General features: G+C 41.6%; 1 protein-coding gene across 1 annotated transcript in view; it reads left to right on the top strand.

Moving 5' to 3' along the window:
- The window catches only part of akap6 (A kinase (PRKA) anchor protein 6), a 228,035-nt gene that overhangs the window by 12,896 nt on the left and 194,953 nt on the right, over nucleotides 1-20,186 (top strand). Inside the window, exon 4 of the mRNA XM_085767983.1 lies at nucleotides 19,749-19,858. Coding sequence (XP_085624109.1) covers nucleotides 19,749-19,858 — 110 coding nt within the window. The remainder of the gene's footprint in view (nucleotides 1-19,748; nucleotides 19,859-20,186) is intronic.

Below are 20,186 nucleotides of genomic sequence, written 5' to 3'. Positions count from 1 at the left end.
CGTCGCCAGAATATTTACTGTAGAAACACCAAATCGTACCGAAATTTTCAGTAAGTCCTTAGAGCAACGTTGATCTGTGTTTTGTTCTGATAGGAGTTACCGTTTTGTCATGCTAGGCCTAATTGTGAGGCCGGTTTAGAGGCAGAAAATGGCTGTTTTTCTCCATGTTTCTGTCTGTCTCAGCCTGCGGGGGCCCCTATCGCCGTGGTAACCTCTTTGATCCTCAGGCCAGGGCTCGTTAACTTCATAAACAATCCACCTGGCACTCGTTTAAATGTTTATAAACACAGACACAGCTAAATCAGACTGACACAGGATGCAGCTACTAACTAACTATGTGTCAAGTCAGTCACACACACACACACAGACTCTAGAGCCAGCTTCATGTGATTACAGTCACACACACACACACACACACACACACACAGGTAACCTAATGTGGTTACAGCTCCTCCATATCAGTGCTTATAGAAAGATGATCATGTGTCTGTCTGATCAGCTCTGTCTTGACCTTAAGATCGTGGGTTTGATTCCCATGTTGACAGAGATGGCACAACCCGCAGTAGCTCCCGTGGCCCATTCAAAATTTCCCGAGAGGAAATTTTCTAGTTTCCAGTAACTGCTGCTCATCACAGTGAATCTGCTGCTTCCTGTCTCAGTCTGTCGCTGACTCACTTTCTCTCTCTCATGCAGAACTTCATACGTAACCTGCGTCATCTCTTTTCTGTTTACAGTTTACATCTCCCTCGGCTGCAGCTCTCTGTTTCCTCACATAGTAAATAAATATTATGCAGTGGACAAAACAGGCAAACAAGGAATCTACTAGGGCTGGGACGATTCGCTTTTCTCCCGATTCGATTCTTCTACGATTTTTTGGATGGTGATTCGATTTAAATTGCGATTCTACAATATTGCCGATTCTCTCGATTTTTTAGTCTGCATTTTTAACATTTATCTGCACACAAATACTGTAGGAGCCTATAAATTAACATACTCCATTATAAAGTGAACTTAAACCCTTTTCAAAACCTGGACTCTCTGTATGTAAAAAAAGGCTAACAAATGCACATTGCACAATATTTAAAAAATTCAAAAAATATAGGCTATATATATTTTTTTTTTTTTCCAAAAAAAAAAAAAAAATCGATTCAAAAATCGTCAAAAAAGATATCGTGATATTTATGTGAATCAATTTTTTCTCCCACCCCTAGAATCCACCTTTTTTTTTTTATTTAGATCTTGAGCTTTTTGCAACTGACAACTATTTGTTGGAAAAAACAGACTTCTATTTAATTTAACCAGAGGATGATGAATTTTGGTGATAAATGTTTGTGGCTGTTGGTTTGTTTGCATTTCCTTAAACCGGTGCTCTGTAGGGTTGATTCCTTCACTTCCTCAGTGTGTATACTGCAGGCTGCAGCTCACAGCAACACTGTTGTTGTTGTTACTTAATGCAGTGAAGTGATTTTAGAAGTGGTAACAGTCAGAGGAAGGAGAAGGAACACACCTTCAGACTGTAAATAATCAGGTTTTGTTTTGATTGATTATAATAGAGCTTATTCTGAACTCACAACAACAACGGTTCAGTGTCACACAACCGGTTTGAAGAAGAGAGAATCAGACTTTTACATCCATCTTTATTGATTTCTACCTGTTTAACTTCAGTCGTCGTCAGTCCTCACAACGTTCAGGAAACACACCACACATTTGACAGCATCACTGTCTGTTTTTAGGTTACACAACTTTGAAGGATCTATAATGTGTGTGTCTGTGTGTGTGTGTGTGTGTGTAGTCATGGGATGTGCTGGCTCACTGCCTGGTTCTGGATGCGACTGAAGTGACAAGGTCAGACTTACAGTGACGACTGTGTGTGTGTGTGTGTGTGTGTAAGAGAGACGTACAACTGCAGCTTTGTGGTGAGTGTAACTGATGTCACTCTGACTCTGTGTGTGTCCTGATTTGCATATGTGTGTATGTGTGTGTGTGACCTGATGTAATAATAACAAGCAATACGTTTGCATGACAGTTGAAAAAACAAATGATTGCAAACTTAATCCGACTAAAACCAGACTTCTCCAGATCCGACTGAAACACTCAGATAATGTGATCGGAAACCGTTTTCCTTCTGCATGTAAACGCCTTAATCAGACTCGAACTGGACAATGCTTATATCCGCATGCTTCACAACAGTAAAGATGACACAAAGTGCAGCACAGAAGCCGGCCTGAACCTGGCAAAGAAAATGAAAAAAAAGTTCATTTCACACAGTGCAGCCAGGGAGAATAATAGAATAGAATAGAATAGAATATACTTTTTTTTTTTGTATTCTTTCATCACAGCGCTCCAGTGTACAAAGGCAAAGAATATTATAGTTTAAAATGGGTTAGAAAAAGGAGAAAAAAGATCAATTAAATATTACAAAAATTACAAAGTTAAATATTACCAGAATTACAAAGTTAAAAACTATAAGAATAAACCACAAAATTCACCCCCCCTCCCCTCCCCCCATCTTAACAATATATACAGAAGAAAATATAAGCATAGGTACAATGAATAAGTCTCTGTTGAGGTGATATAAAAGAAAAGAAAAAAGAGAAACACAAGTTTAGACATAAAACAACAAGGCAGAAGAAGAAAAACATAGATTCAATACAGAATGAGGACGTTAAAAGACTTCATAGTGGTTTGTTGATGCTGATGAGATGAAGCTGAACTGTTCTCCACTGCAGCACGGTGATGGAGCTGAACCTTGTTGAGTTGGATCAGCTGCTGCTGCGCCCTCTGGTGGCCGCAGCACATCACAACATCCTCTTGTACTATCTAATAATAATACTACTACTACAGTACTACTAACAGAGAGAAAAGTCAAACCAGAAACAAACCCAGGTTGTTTTTTTAAATCTGGTCTAAATGATGAAGATGGATCTGATCTGAGTTTTCTTCTGCAGCTGCTTCAGTTTCACTCAGACTGAACTGGGTTTAGTCCCTCAGCTCAGTCACATCTGGAGCTGAAGACGTCCGAGCTTCTCGCTGCGGCTCCTTCTTCCTTCTTCCCACTGGGTCTTTATCAGGGTTGTCATGACGATGACTGGGTGTCCTGTGCTGGGTGTGTTGGGATGTGGCAGCTTGTCAGAGCTCAGCTCAGCGAGGACGACGAGACGAGACGTCGGCTCGGCCACACACAGCTGTGACGCCTGCTGCTCTCTGTCCACACCCCGTCTGTGTGTGTGTGTGTGTGTGTGTCGGATTTAAGCTGCAGCTACAGCTCGACCTGCATCATCATCATCATCATCAGTGAGCTGCAGCTTTTTGTGAATGAAACTCAACCGTAAAAGACTAAAACAGATACTATTAAATTAAATTAAGTAACTGACATATAACCAAAAAACTTTATAATAGCTACACTTTATTAAACATTATTCATCATTTATAAATCATTCTTCCTCCATTGATACTAATTTATCTGTAATTTATAAACACAGTTATTAATAAAACCATCTATTTTGTGTTTAATTATTATATTTTAATACTTTCCAGCATTTAGACACTAGTACTAATGATTAGTGAGTGTGTTAACTGATGTTTTATAGTATAAGTATTGCACTGACAGTTTGGTAACGACCTGAATGAACCATGAATCTCCTAAATAACTGGTTTGTAATTGATATAATGTTTTATTTATAAATGCTGAATCCATCATTTATTTAAGACAAGCTTATTAATCCAGAGTTCACATTTTATAACTGTGTTTATAAATTACAGAGTAATTAGAATCAATGTAATGAGTATTTATTAATGCTCAACTAATGTTTAACAGTGTGTGTCGACATTATAAACTGTGACCAACAAGAGTTTCAAAATAGATTTCTACCACAAATATAAAAATAAACCCCACACAGCAGCAGCAGCCAGTTATTTCCTGCAGCAGCTGCAAAGTACTGAGTGTTTATATCATGGGCTCACTCAGCAGAACAGAAAAGTAAATAATGACACGTCAGTAAAACAAGAGGAAACAGTTTCCTTCTTCTCTCGGTTTCTTTAGTGTCACTGTGAATAATGATCGATGGGAGCAGGTGGAGGTTGGAGCCATGAGCGCTGGTTTCCTGGTGGACGACTCCATCTAGTGGTGAAAGAGTTGTATCACAGCACTGTGGAGAAACATGAGCACTGTCGGAGCATCACAGGACAGTCTATGACTAGAGATGGAGGAGATGGTCATAAGATAATAACAGTAAGAGGCCAAATAAACACAATGTTCCTTCATCCAGGTCTAAAATTGAATCAAAAATAGTGCATATAATAGTTAGGAAATGTACTGAAGCTCAACATTAGTCAAACAAATTAACACTTTAACACCAGTTTGAAGGTACAGGTTTATAATTAACACTGACAAAAAGATGTCTATTTTAAATTGTCCATTTCATATCCACATACACTGCAAAAACTCAAAATCTTTCCAAGAATATTTGTCTTATTTCTAGTCAAAACTAATCTCTTTCCACTTGAAATAAGACTCGTCACCTTAAAAATAACTTGTTTTCAGATAATTTTCACTTGTTTCAAACTAATTTTCACTTGAAATAAGTAGAAAAATCTGCCAGTGAAAGCAAGTTTTTTGTGCTTGTAATAAGGAAGAAAAACTTGCTCCACTATCATATTTTTCTACTTATTTCAAGTGAAAATCTGCTTGAAAGAAGTAAAAAGTATCTAAAAACAAGCTACTTTTAAAATGTGATGAGTCTTATTGTAAGTAGAATCAGATTAGTTTTGACTAGAAATGACATTTTGACTAGAAATAAGACAAATATTCTTGGTAAGATTTTGAGTTTTTGCAGTGTACTTTTTCATGGTGAATACTGATTCAGGGCTCCAGACTAACTTTTTTTTTTTTTTTTTTAACTAGGAGCACAGTGACCCCCTAACTTCAAATTTTAGAAGCATAAGCAGAAAATGTAGGGGGCACAGACTGTAAATCGACTTACAAAGCAAATATTCACATTTCCTTGTCATTCATGATCGTCACACACACGGGTCTGACACTGGTAGTGATTCCAGATACTTTGAGTCGCCCCTTTGCCGGTGTTAAAAAAAAAAAGGTAAATTTACTGGTTGCACATGCGCAAGTAGACAAAAAACTTACACTGTCTCAAATTTTAGGGGCAAAATGCCTCCATTTAGGGGCAGTCTGGAGTCCTGTGTTACCAAGACAAAAATCTGATAAAACATAAATTGCATCTTGACAGCATGGAAATGTTGCTGATTTGTTTTTAACAATAAGTCTTTTGCTTCATTAGAGAAATGTAATGACAGATACCAGATTCTTTGAGTCACCACTTCCACATTTCACCAGTGTTTTTATTTTAATTTTAAAGAAAAACAGCAAATTTACTGGTTGCACATGTGCAAGTAGATGAAAAAAGTTTGCACTGTCTCAAATCTTAGGGGCCGTCAGGAGCCCTGAGATTGAACATAACCTGTTATTCTGGCTCTTTCAAAAGGGAAAGAAAGACATGTATAAATACTAATAACTTGTTTATTAAATACTGAAATGTGAAAACTGACAGATTTGAGATTTAGTTCAGGGGCCGTATTCACAAAGCCTTTTATCTTACCGCTAGGAGTGCTCCTAACTCGCACTAAAAGTTTTTACGTAGGAGTTTTTTCTTAAAAGCTATTCACAAAGCCGCTGAGACCTACTCTTACTAAGGATAAATCACTAAGAGCAAACTAAGAGTGACGCCCCTGGTGACGCCCCGTTGCTATGGATTACGTCAATTCTCGTGCACGAATTCGAGGCGCTCAACACGGTGATTGGTTGTTGAGTGCCGGCGGCGCCCCCCTCCCTCCTCCTCCTCCTCCTCCTCGCCGCCGCTCCGCTACACTTTTTTTTTTTTTTTTTGCCGTCAGGTCCGACGGGGCTTTTCAGATTGCTTCGAGTCCAAACCACTCTCTCTGCTGCCAGGTTGGGCTCTGAACTTTCTGACTTTCTCTCTGCCATCTGCATCTTTCTGCTACAGTTTTTGTCGCGTCTCACTTTCTGCAGTTTGACGCTGTGCAAATGCAACTCTATGAGGGTCAGTGCGTCCACTCGCAAAGCAGCCGCTGGTTTTTTTCTTCCCACATTTTAATATCAATTTTTACATTCGTTGACAGCCCTAATATTATATGGTGATCATAATAATGATGAGAAAAGAAAATGCATTACCCACATTTGTGGCCTATAGCAGGATTTGAACCCACACTGACAATAAGTTTAGTTTATTGGGGGAGCAGCCTTATCACGTGAGCTATTACTACTAACATGTGTTTAGCGCACCCACCAACCTTTTAAAAATATTTTTGGCTCACATCAGCACGACTGCATCGCAGCAGTCGCAGTTACCTCGGTCCGACCGTTGTGACGCCTATATTGGACAGTTCGTCACCGTCACTCCTCCCGTTTTATAGCGAAAATGTTGGTGATGACAAAAAAATAAAAAATAAACACCGACAAAAAGGCACTTTGGGCATCAACGAGCAAAGGGGCAGGTGCTCCAGCTTCCCCCTCTGCAGCAATTCGCAGTCCTCCATACATTTGCCTGGCTGCCATTTGCGATTCTTTGTGAATAGGTCTTACTGAGTTAGGAGTCCTCACGAGGACTTTTAAGCTCTCCCAGACTTAGGAGCTACTTTTAGGCATAAAATACTTTGTGAATTACTCTTATTTTAAAAAACTAGGAGTCCTAAATTTAAGACTGACACGCCCACTTTTTTTAGGAGTTGCTCCTAAATTCGGCCCTTAGGAGCTACTTTTAACCTTAAGATTCTTTGTGAATACGGCCCCAGAGCTCCAGAAAGTTTCTGCTCTTCATTTTCCTCTTAAAACGCTCCAATCACATCTCTTAGTTGTGTTGTTGAGCTGCTGACGGACCCAGGCTAACAGTTTCCACCCGCTCCCAGTCTTTATGCTAAGCTAAGCTAATTGTCTCCGAGCTCCGGCTCTGTCTAACTACGGTACAGGCGTTTCCATGGCTACGTTCTGTTTGTTTGGATGGATGCCTGTACAGTAAATGCTCCAGTTTCTCCACCGAGGCTCTTTAGTTCGTTAAGACAACGAGCCTCCCACCTGGACGGAGCTGCAGGGCCGAGCGAATGATTGGACGTCACCTTGACACACGGAGCGTCTGATTGGACGTCACCTTGAACACACGGAGCGTCTGATTGGACGTCACCTTGACACTCGGCGCTCAGCGTCCGGGTCGGACCGGTTTTATTTGCCTTAATGGCGGGCGTGGCGCCGGGGCAGATGGGAGCAGACAGATCTCCAGACTGCAGCTCTTTGAAATGGGATTCACTCCCCCCACCCGCCCCTGGTGATCGCTCTCTTCTTTTTCTTCATCCTGTCCTCGACGATGCACTTTTCTTTCTTTTCTTTTATCCTCTCCTCCTTCTCTCTCCCTCCCTCTCTCATATATTTATAATGCATTCGCCTGCAGGGCATTTTTCTCTAACCTGACCTTGCCACAGAGAGACTGTAGGACATGATTATAGTGATGCAACCACTGTTCCTGTGTGTGTGTGTGTGTGTGTGTGTTCAGTGTGTTCAGTGTGTGTGTGTGTGTGTGTGTGTGTGTGTGTGTGTGTGTGTGTGTGTGTCGGTATGCCAGCCTCTCAGCCATTCTTAGCATCCGGCTGCAGGCGCAGTGTAACAGCTGCATGGAGAATGTCCTGGGCTGCTCTGCTCTGGGTGTGAGCACACTGTACAATTTACACTTGTCACACATGCACACACACACAATCACACACACACACGCACACGCACGCGCTCACGTGTTCCTCAGACACAGATGCAGCAGTAATTTTAGTGATTCAGTCGTTCAACGTTCCAGCAGCAACTTTATAAATACTGTCATGTAGAAGAGAGATGGAGACTTTAATGAGAAGTTAGGTAAGAATACATTTAAAGAAGATTTTAGAATATAAAAAACATTATTTCTTTGATGCAGCTCGGTTCATTTACATCTGTAATACAGTCATATTTTTATTTTGAGTTTACAGTGTTGACTCTTCTTTGCTGACTTGGACTTGAGTCTGTTTATGTCTGTGTCTGGTCATTAAAACACAACTCATATACTTAACTTTAATTGTTGTTGTTTTGAGCTTGTCGCCTGTCAATCAATCGATATAGCTGTGAGCGTATCTACTGTATCTGCTTGTTAAGTATTAAAGGGATACTTCATCCAACAACGGACGAACATCTCGCAGCAAATCTCGTACATGTGCACGAACATCAACAGAGCCACTGTGAGCTACTGCTACAACAAGGATAAAAACAGAGATCACATTCATTTTTTCTGAACAACTTTTCCATGTGGCGGCTTCAGGACACTTGGGTCAGTACAGACGAGCAGTATGGAGGCATCTGGATGTTTCATAGTGTGTGTTTTGGACCATTCAAATCTGCCACCATTATATGAAAACCCGTTTCCAACCCCCTGGAACTCCTAAAGCGTTTGGCAATCAGGTCTGCTATGACAGGTTATGTTGTCTTTATGTCAACTTGTCAGAACAAAAACATCTCAAACAATGTCAACTTTGCATCAAAAGTGACATAACTTACCGAATGACACTTAACGACAGCTGTCATAAGTATTCATTGATGTTTATGAGGTTATCAGGTGTCAGGTGTCATGTCATGGTTATGACAGTGTTATGTCAGTCTTACACTGCAAAAACTCAAAATCTTACCAAGAATATTTGTCTTATTTCTAGTCAAATCAAATCTCATTATACTCAACTCATCACATTAAAAAGTAGCTTGTTTTTAAGGCACTTTTTACTTCTTTCAAGCATATTTTCACTTGAAATAAGTAGAAAAATCTGATAGTGGAGCAAGTTTTTCTTTCTTATTACCAGCACAAAAAACTTGCTTTCACTGGCAGATTGTTCTACTTATCTCAAGTTGTTTGAAACAAATGAAAATGATCTAAAAACAAGTTCATTTTTAGGTGATGATTCTTATTGTCAGTAGAAAGAGATTAGTTTTGACTAGAAATGAGACATTTTGACAAGAAATAACACAAATATTCTTGGAAATTGATACAGATTCACCAGCTCCTTGTTGTTCACTAACAAGCAGATGAATCTTTATTCAAACACGTCCAGAGACGTACAGTACAGAGTCAAAGTTTGTGTAACTTTGTGCAGTGATCCGTGTGTCCCACAAAGCTTTATTTAAACACGGCCCAGAACAGGCCCGCTGCTGACTGTCTCCCAGCTGTCGTGTTATTCCTGTCTCCTGATGTCACCGCGGCCGCCACGCCAGGAATGCTGGGAAGTGGTGGCATTGACGTTGTCGAGGAGAAGGAGGAGGAGGAGGAGGAGGAGGAGGAGGGATGCATGTTATGTAAAGGAAAAGGAAAGAGGACACAAGGAAGGAAAGAAAGGAAAGGAAAGGAAAGGAAAGGAAAGGAAAGGAAAGGAAGAGTGAGAGTGTGGTTCACTAAGTTCAGCCGACCTTTTCACCTCAGTCACACTCGAATATCACGACTGTCAGCGAATGAGAAAGGTCGTCAATCGACTATTGACCGTTATTGATCAGGAAACGGAGGCGTCGACGCTCCGTCAGAGGATCAGAGAGGAGACTGTAAAATGTTCTGACACTTTCTCACCTTCAATATGTTGAATAAAGAAGGAGACGGAAACAGAAGCAGGAAGAACGAGGATGAGGACGACCTGCAGCTTTGACTTTGTTTCGTTTACGTTTTCACAGAGGAGTGAAGGAGAGAGTGAGTTATGGCTGAGGAGAAACCCAACACCTGGTTAGTCTCTGCTAACTGTGTTTACTTTACCGTGACCAGCTGTGGTGGTGGTGAAGGAGCAGCAAGGGATCATGGGAGTTATAGCCTTCTTCAGCTCTGTCACCTTCTAGTTACAGTAACTTCATTCATTCATTCCCGTTGAACTTTATCACATTTCCTCACGTTACAACCACAAATTTACATAACCCCTATAGTCATAGCAGTAGGTTCGTTACCTTTATTTGTCGTTGCAATTAATTCATTTCTTGGTTTCCCTCATCAAACTCATCAAATACACAATCCAACAACTCCACAACGCTCTGGTGGACAAGTTGTGACCTGCACATTCACCACGCTATGAGATAATAACACAACGTTACCAGACAGAGTTGTTTTAGAGGGAAATACAGAGACTGTTGATGAAAAACTGTCCCTGAAGGCAACGTGCATCAGCTGTTTTGCATGAATTTCCCTCTAAAACAACTCTGTGTGGTAACGTTGTGTTATTATCTCATAGCGTGGTGAATGTGCAGGTCACAACTTGTCCACCAGAGCGTTGTGGAGTTGTTGGATTGTGTATTTGATGAGTTTGATGAGGGAAACCAAGAAATCCCATGAGCCTCCGTAGCGTAGCTCTGAGCAGCTCACGGCTCTGCTCCTCCATTCTAAATACATCTTGCACCGACAATTAAAGGTAACGAACCTACTGCTATGACTATAGGGATTATGGCAATGGGCCAGTTTGCCAAAATGTTGAACTATCCCTTTAAGTGTATTTTATTGGGATTTTATGTGAAGTGGAAGGAAAGTTTTACATCCCAGAGTTCGAGGGGGTATGAATACTTTTGCGAGGTGCTGAACATCTCACATGAGGAGACTGATGTCGACCTTCAGGATGAATAAAACAGCTGACCCACACGTTACTGTCACACACACACATTTATTATTATTTTAATGATGAAACATGAATTCTCTCCAGGAAATAGCCTTAACCTTCACTTCTCTACTCCGTCCCCTCTCTCTGCCTCTTTCTCTCTCTGCCCACACCCCACCCCTCACAACTGTCACACAATCGGCAGCTGTTGCATTGCAGACTGTGTGTGTGTGTGTGTGTGTGTGTGTGGAAAAGCACGTCGGGTAGATTCCTGTTCATACAAACAAAAACAGTGGAAACAAAACTTTTAATTGCGACAAGATGCTGGTAGATGATGAGATGGTAACCGCATCAGCATGAAGCAACATCACACCCCTGTTTGGTTATTTTGTAACAATAATGTTGACTTTGAGCATTGGATTTTAAAGGTACATTGCGTAGGAATTCCTCCCATCTAGCGTTGCGGTTGTATATCACAAGCAACTCAATGGTATTTTTCATGCTGCATTCACGTGAAGTTGGGCAGACGGCAGACGGACGACAGCCGCTGCACGTAACGGCATAAACAATACACGTGACAATATGTTGTCATGGCGATGTGGTATTGTTTTACCGTCTTTCTCTGGACTTCTGTGACTAAAATGACATCTGGCTTGTTATAGCGACGGCCGTCTGCCCGACTGCAGGTGAATGCAGCATCAGTGTAACGCTCCATTCCTCCTCACTGCGTTACCGCAGTGACTTTTCACAGACGTTTCCGTGGTTTCCTACCGTCACGCTGCCACTGAACGTAAAAACATGGAGACACCACATGGCAGCAGCACCGAGCTTACCCGCTCCATGGAGATATGAATGATATGAACGGCTCATTCAGAGCTTACCGGAAAAAACAAAACAGACTTTTGTACCAAATAATCGATTTTCATGAATAGATAACAGGAGAAGTTATATAATGTACCTTTAAAGAGGGTTACAGTAAGAGGGAAGGAGAGAGAAAGGGGGAAAGTACAGCAGAGTGGGAAGAACGACACCCAGCAGCAGAGCGACTGTGTGTGTGTGTGTGTGTGAGGGGGGTGGGTGAGGTTGGTCCTAAAATAACCTTCCCAACTGTTGTCACCCCTCCTCTCCCTAACACCAACACCAAGAAGCAGGTCACCACACACACACACACACACACACACACACACACACACACACACACACACACACACACACACACACACACACACACACACACACACACACACACACACACACACACACACACTCCCTCAGTGGGTCAGCGTGTCCCACATGTCAGTATCAGTGTGTGTGAGTTCTTCTCAGAGGAAACACACACACGCTGCTGCTTCAACTCTTCTAGTTTTTAACCCACGTTGAAGTCGGAGGAACTTTTTTAAAAATTATTATTATTTAAAACTTTTCAACTCTTCAGATTCAGTTTGATAAAAGGTAAGAATCTCTCTGACCTTTGACCTCTCATTTGTGTCTGTGTTAAAATGAAGTGAGTAGAGACCAGTGGGCGTGGTGTTGAGCTGTTGTGAGACCAGATGGTTCAATTCCTTCTCTTTGAGAAGTTTGTGTTCATAGTAAATGAAGCTGTGACGTCCTGAAACAGTTTGAGAAATTTCCTGCTGTTTGATTCATTTCTGTGTGAACTGGTGGTTTTAGATTTAAATATGATGTATGGAGGAGCTCTAGATTTAAAAATTATGTTTGTTATGAAGAAAGTGAAATTCTGAAACGGAAAATCTGATTTGTTGGTGACGTCTTAATTTTGTGGTTTGACAGAGTTTGAGTTGGGTCGTCTTTATTTAGTTTCAAACTTTATTTATCCAAGAGTATAAAATGTTTAAAGCAGATCAGTTTTTTGTGACAAAAAGATTTTGATTGATTGATTTGTTGCTGCACCTCTTGTTTTCTTTCTTTTCAAACCTAATTTTTATTAATATAAAACACTAGTATCAGGAAATCATGTGGAGTTTGAACAGGAAAAGCTAAAAAAAAAAAACGTAAAGTGGGTAACAGACATGTAAATACCTGAAGGAGAAGAAGGAGGAGGAAGAGGAGGAGAAGCTTCCTGATGGTTTCCCTCCAACTTTCTGAACCAGTCAGAGACTCGGCAGTTTAAAGGTTTAACGTCTATAAGCATCCGTTCACCTGCAGCTTGAATGGTTCAAAATATTCTTCTTTATTTGATTGGTTCATGAAAGTTGAAGCTGAAATGAAATCAGGCTGTGAGATTCATTCATCAGCTGTTTTGTGAGAGCTTTTCTGCAGCGTCTGAACGTCTCTATGAACCAGACGTTTGTGTTCTTGAGGAGTTGTCTTGGTGCTTTCCATGCTGCAGACGGGTGTGAATCTGCTCAGATTTCTGCAAAAGTAGAAGATGTTGATTTCAAATGTTTCTGAGGAACAGAAGCATCAGAGAGCAGGAGGTCGGAGGAGGTGAAGTGAAGTGAAATCCTTTGTGTTTCTTCTTTAGATGTGATGAGCTCATTTCATTTGTTGTTAATTACTCTCATGAGTCACTGAGTTGCTCTGAATCTTTATTTTTTTTATCCTTTTTGTTCGAGTTCAGAGTTTAAAGTCGTTTGAACGTCCTGAGAAACTACACAAACCTGAGTTTCGGGGGTGTTTCTTTTCTCGCAGAAGCTACGACTTTGAAAAAAAAAAAGAAGAAATTACAGTAACAAGTCTTTGTATCATAGCAGCAGCAGCAGCAGCAGCAGCAACGACGTCTTTGAAGCGGCTTCATTTGAATACTCCAGGGGGAGAAGAAGCAGCAGCAGCAGAGTATTTGATCTCCAAGGTAAAAGCGCGCGGCCGGTCGGTCGGTCGGCGCTGACGGACTGCTGGTGGGGTGAGTGGAGGAGTTGAAGGTTATTAGATCCAATGGGTGTGGATGAGGCCGAGCTGTCGCGGGCGGTTTGAACGGCGCGGCGCTGAAGCCCTTTGATGTCGGCGGTGATGAGGGCGAGACGCGATCGGAGCTGAAGCCCCAGTCCACTCAGGCTTCACATGGATTTTTAGGGCAATTAACAACCCTGCTGAACGCGTGCGCCCTGATTGACAGCTGGTGTCTTCACTCTACGTGACCGGGGTGCTGGAAGAAAACGTGTGTGTGTGATTCTTTGATACACACACACACACATGGATGAGTCGTGCTCGGGGCCAAACGAGGCCTTCACAGTCGATCGGCTATAAAAGTGAAAGTTGCTGAGACCCGCTGCCTCTGAAGTTTCGGACTCAGTTTGTTTCCCTCCAACCACTCGTTGTGAGATTTAGTGAAGTTGAAGCCGCCGCACGATGGCGACACGTGACCATGGCAACGTGCCCGAGGGAAAAGAATTAACAGTATAGGCCTATAGGGATGAACCTTTTCCATACAAGGCCTATTTTGTCCAAAATTACTTACTCAAACTAAATAGAGTATAATTATCTTCACAACTACAAGGGCTGTACACTGCAAAAACTCAAAATCTTTCCAAGAATATTTGTCTTATTTCTTGTCAAAATGTCTCATTTCTAGTCAAAACTAATCTCTTTCCACTTAAAATAAGACTCATCACAAAAAAATTAACTTGTTTTTAGATCATTTTCACTTGAAATAAGTAGAAAAATCTGCCAATGAAAGCAAGTTTTTTGTGCTTGTAATAAGAAAGAAAAACTTGCCCCGCTATCATATTATTTCATTCATTGCTGCCGTGGCGATGCGACGCGGGGACAGTCACACAACTACCGCAAAACAGGAGCAATTAAACTGAAAATCTTCAGATTCCTTCTTTTAGACCTAAAATGTCAGGAAAATACAGCCCCGAGTTGAATTTGCCCGGAATTGTCCTTTAAAATTTGTCCGAAACATAAAAAAAACCTCAAAACTGAACTATTTCCTGTCTGTTTTTGAACAATAAAGACGTTTTTCAGGAGGAAAATGGTACACAAACTTATAGTAATGACACACACACACACACACCGTATATACATATAAAATGTGTGTGTGTATCAAAGAATCACACACACACACAGAAACACACACACACACACGGATGAGTCGTGCTCGGGGCCAAACGAGGCCTTCACAGTCGATCGGCTATAAAAGTGAAAGTTGCTGAGACCCGCTGCCTCTGAAGTTTCGGACTCAGTTTGTTTCCCTCCAACCACTCGTTGTGAGATTTAGTGAAGTTGAAGCCGCCGCACGATGGCGACACGTGACTGACCATGGCAACGTGCACGAGTGAAAAAAATAACAGTATAGGCCTTTAAAGATGAACCTTTTCCATACAAGGCCGATTTTTGCTGCTACCTGTCCGAAATTACTTCCTCAAACTGAATAGAGTAATGTCTTCACAACTACAAGGGCTGTACACTGCAAAAACTTAAAATATCTCTTATTTCTTGTCAAAATGTCTCATTTCTAGTCAAAACTAATCTCTTTCCACTTAAAATAAGACTCATCACCTAAAAAATTAACTTGTTTTTAGATCATTTTCACTTGTTTCAAACACATTTTCACTTGAAATAAGTAGAAAAATCTGCCAGTGAAAGCAAGTTTTTTTGTGCTTGTAATAAGAAAGAAAAACTTGCTCCACTGTCAGATTATTTTAAGTGAAAATATGCTTGAAAGAAGTAAAACGTGTCTAAAAACAAGCTGCTTTTTAATGTGATGAGTCTTATTTTAAGTATAATGAGATTTATTTTGACTAAATATTCTTGGTAAGATTTTGAGTTTTTACAGTATATAAATAATCTAATCTAATAAACCCAAAAACTGAACTATTTACAGTGTGTTTTTGAACAACAAAGACGTTTTTCAGGAGGAAAATGGTACACAAACTTATAGTAATGACACACACACACCGTATATACACGTGCACACACACACACACACACACACGGCGGGGTCTCATTAGCGCGCAGCGTCTGACTGGACTGAAGATCTTCTAACAAATGACTTCAGATGGAAACGACAGACTTGGTGTTAATTCAATCAGATGGGGGCCTCTCTTAAGTGCTGTGTGTGTGCGTGTGTGTGTGTGTGTGTGTGCTGCGTACGTTATATGTGTGTGTGTGTGTGTGTGTGTGTGTGTGTGTGTGTTTCTATATTAGCATTTGAAAGCTGCGTGTGAATTATTGAAGCATCTGAAAGACACCGGTGACATTTTCACCGCTGTTTGAGAATGACATGACAACGCTTTGATGATGAAACTGTGTGTGTAAGTGTGTGCGTGTGTGTGTGTGTGCGTGCATGTGTGTGTGTGTGCGTGCATGTGTGTAAGTGTGTGTGTGTCAGCTATGAACTCAGATTCATTTTGGGCAGACAAGGAGACTCTATACATGTGTAGGAATTTGTGTATGTACAATATGTACAGTATATTTTAGGGTAGGGTGTGTTAGTTAACTGTGTGTGTGTGTGTGTGTGTGTGTGTGTGTGTGTGTGTGTGTGTCTGTGTGTGTGTGTGTCTGTGTGTGTGTGTGTGTGTGTTTTAACTGTACTCATACTCTCTCTCTGGGGACGTTCTTGATCTCCCAGCGGGATGTTTTTGATGAAGCAGCGTCGTCCCCTCAGAGCAGTGTGAGATAAAAGCATCGCCTAACACAGACACACACACACACACTTTACAACAGATAATCCTGATTGAGGAAGACGTGAGGAGCTCGGCCGCAGAAGAAGAAGAAGAAGAAAAGTCCTTTCTTGAAAAACGCTCTTGATCTGCTTCTTCAGAAAAAGAGCTCAAAGTTTATCACGGCCACTTTTTGTTTATTAAACGTCTCCTTCTCATTACAAGGAGGAGGTTAAAGGTCACGGATTATATGACGTGAACTTTCCATGTGTGTTGTACTGTAGTGTGATTATAAAGCAGCTCTAGGTTCTATATTAATACTGTGAAAGTATCAAAGCCTCAGTCCACAGAGAAATGCACACAGCCTGTATTCAGAAACTGAGCCTTTAAAAACCAGCCGTCAGGACTTCCTGTCACTTTGTGATGTCACAACTAAGCCCCGCCCCCTCACCACCTACATGGACAACACCATCCAACAACAACAACTTGCAGGATTTGGTTTCTCTGAGTGTTTTATTCTGAAATCTGCTCTATTTTTTTAATGGATCACTCAGAAAACAGTCAGCCAATCAGAAGAGAGGCTCAGAGAGGAGATGGAGTTCTACACTGAGATGGTTTTTAGATCTTCTCATGGTTCAGCCCTTCAAAATAAGAGCACAGAAGAAGAAATCCCCTTTCCCACTTGCCAAAAAAACCCATTTAAAGGTGTTCAGAAAAGGAAATTTAATTTGATTCCACTATGGGTCTTAAAATGAGTGTAATCACTCGTCTATCAGACAATGTAGCCCAAACTTTGAGCAAAATTCTATTTTGTAGTAAATCCGGGGAGAAAGTGGGGTAGTTTTTTTTGGGAGAGTCTCACCGTCCTGGGTCAAACAACCCTGCATCGATGCGGCGTGGGAAAGCAGCAGAAGACAGTTTGGATCTTTAAAGGGACAACTAGGAGTTTCTATTTGGTTATAAAAAAGTCTCATATTAATGTGGATGAATCTACGTTACCACTTGTTAATGGGCCCATTTTCGATAAATGTATCGTTTTGTCTCTATGGTTATTTTGTTATTATTAGTTCTGTCAGGACCACTATGTCAAAATAATATTTATTTACTTGCACAGTTTAATTTGGCGGTATGGTACTGTTCTGGGACCCCCTGCTCTTCCACGCGCTTGCGTGGAAAGCCTGAGGCAGGAAGAGCACCTTCCTGCCCTTCACGAGCCATCATGAACGGCATAAGCAGGGAGCGCAGCAGCAAAGAAAACCCAGACAGAGCAGAGCAACCAACATGATACAATGACAGGAGGAGCTGGGGCGGAGGTGGGTTGCAAAAAAGCCGGCAGAGGAAGCAGCAGCAGCAAGGGAGGTGACGTCGGGCTACAGCAGTTTAAACAGCGCGCCCTGAATGCAGTTCCCCAATAGGGGAGTCAGCTGAGCCATCAGCTGACCTGCACAGGTGAAGACAGTTACGCTGTGCTGATTAGAGCTTGACGTCATGGCCTGCCAGAACTAACGCTATACGCTTAATTGGTGGCGGAAACGCTGGGCGAGCCGACCAGCGTTTCTTTACTTTCGGTTTCGTGGCGAGTCATGAGAATAACGCCGCCGAATCTCCGTTTATGGTGGGAACTACGACGGTATGTGATCGTCTTCCAACCTCTGACTTTAATTCTTGATGAATGAAAACATGAGTCTTGTCTTGCGCCGGTCAAAGAATTTCACGGTGCGCGGACGCTCATAATAAATGTAGTGTAAAAACACTTCACTTTTCTAAAACTCCTCGTTGTCCCTTTAATGTAATTTACAGACATGAACACTTTACAGTCCTGGTGCAGCTCTGTTCGGCCTGTTGGGAGTTCCTGTATTTTATTGCTGTTCCTACAGTAGCTGGGATGCTTCGGCAGCAGCAGCTTCCTAGAAACAGACGGTCTGGTTTCAGGTTTCCAGACTCCTGATCTGCTGACCGGCGGAATAAAATAAATTAAATCTGCCAGACTCATCATGACGACGACGATGATGATGATGAGTCCACACAAAACACAGGAGTGGTGTGTGCATCAGACCACACCTGGACACACCTGTGCTGACTCAGGTGTGGGTCCACGGCGGCGACCGTGTGCAGCAGCGGCGGCGGCGGTGGCGGTGGTCCAGTGGTTCCTCTGCAGCGCTGCTCAGCGGGTCACGGCGGCGGCCAAGTGGGCGCGAGCCGAGCCGAGCTGGCAGCGTGTGTGACCTACATTCTCACATGCCAGGCCAGCGAGGTGTTGTGTTGTCGGGCCGGTCGCCATGGGAGCGGAGCAGAGCAGCCGCACGGTGACTCAGCCAAAGTATCTGATCGAGGGTTCGAATCCAGGTCACCTGCTTTCTCAAAGGGCGTCTAATTATAGTCTGAATGGTGAAGGTGCTTCTGGTTGTTAGATAACACAGCTGTTACGTGTCTCCTCTTTATTTAGATTTTCATAGTTAGCACGTCTTTGTGCTGTCTCTCTTTCTTCATTTTTGCACAAATACACCCAGTTAAATTCCTTTGTGAGTGTTTTAATTCGATGTATTAAAGCTAAAGCTCAGTTTTAATTTAAAATTTAATTCTAAAAAAAATTCAGGATTAACTTCTTTCTTTCTTCTTTTAACTAAAAACATATTATTTTCAGTTTTAAACTGTTCTTGAAATTAGAGACTGACATGTGTGTGATGCACAAGAGAAAGTTTTAAATTCTTCACACTTGAGCTGTTTAGTGGAAACAAAAGTAAAAAGCCAAGTCATGGTGTTGGTGAGAGCCAATAAAATGTTGAACTAGTCCTTTTCCTCTATTGTAGCAGAAGTTAACAGTTATTCTGCTTCTTAAATAGATCAGAAACTTGAGCGTTTTCATTTTATTAAAAGTCTCTGTCTGCTACAACCACGGAGCAACTGTGAAAACTGGGAATAAAAACAAGAAAGTTTAATAAAATAAGCTTTTAATTAATGTTTTATTTCTTATCTGTTGTTTGTTATGGTGTAAATTGTGGCAGGTCTTTTGTGTTAGATGGTTTTAAAGTTTACAGATGTACCTAATAAAGTGGTCACTGAACTAAATCTGCACAAACTCCAGTTATAATGTGATTGATGCGATAAAGTTATACTGTCGGCGTCTTGCAGCCTCTGTTATTTTTGCTCAGTGCTCCCCCAACAGGAGTCTGTCTGTCTGTCTGTCTGTCTCTGTGTGTGTGTGTGTGTGTGTGTGTGTGTGTGTGTGTGTGTGTGTGTGTGTGGACTCACTGTATCTGAATTTAGTGCAGTAACATCAGTATAAGTGTCCTGTCCTCCATGTTTTCATGTATAAACCTGCAGCTGCTGCCACATGAATCTGACTCATGTTTAAAACTGGAGACGTGACGTCGCTTCGTCTTCTTCACTTCTGCTTTTTTTTCTCTCCGTTCTCTGCACATGTTTCTACCGTCTGTCATGTCGACTGATCTGCAGCAGCTTCTTCTCTGAATCCATTTGTGTAATTTGCTCTCTCTCTCTGTGTTTGTGTGTGTGTGTGTGTTACCTCAGGACATCTGTGAGGACATCTCAGACCATGTGGAGCAGATTCACGCTCTGCTGGAGACAGAGTTCTCCCTGAAACTTCTCTCCTACTCCGTCAACATCATCGTCGACATCAGGTCAGACCAGACACCGTTTCCTCTCACACTTTTAAGGTTCAATAATATGTTTATCATCTTTAAAACCTTCTTGACTTCAAAAGAAAAACTGAAGTTCAAGATTCAAGATGAGTTTATTTGTCTTGGACGTGCAGGCTGCTACATACATGGTGCATGGACAGGACAGTATTGTGTAGACAGCTTTAAAGTGCAATCACAGTACAACAAATCAACAATCAACACCACTTCCCTGCTTTAAGGAGAACAATTTAAAGTGGAATGAAGGAGTTCCTGTATCCTGTATCATTAATTCACCAGAAACTTTATCTACAGAGAGTTTATGACCAAG

This window comes from Trachurus japonicus, chromosome 22 (genome assembly GCF_045865225.1).
Source record: "Trachurus japonicus isolate A0001 chromosome 22, Traja_1.0".
Classification (NCBI taxonomy): Eukaryota; Metazoa; Chordata; class Actinopteri; order Carangiformes; family Carangidae; genus Trachurus; species Trachurus japonicus.
This window is presented reverse-complemented; position numbering and strand designations above follow the sequence as displayed.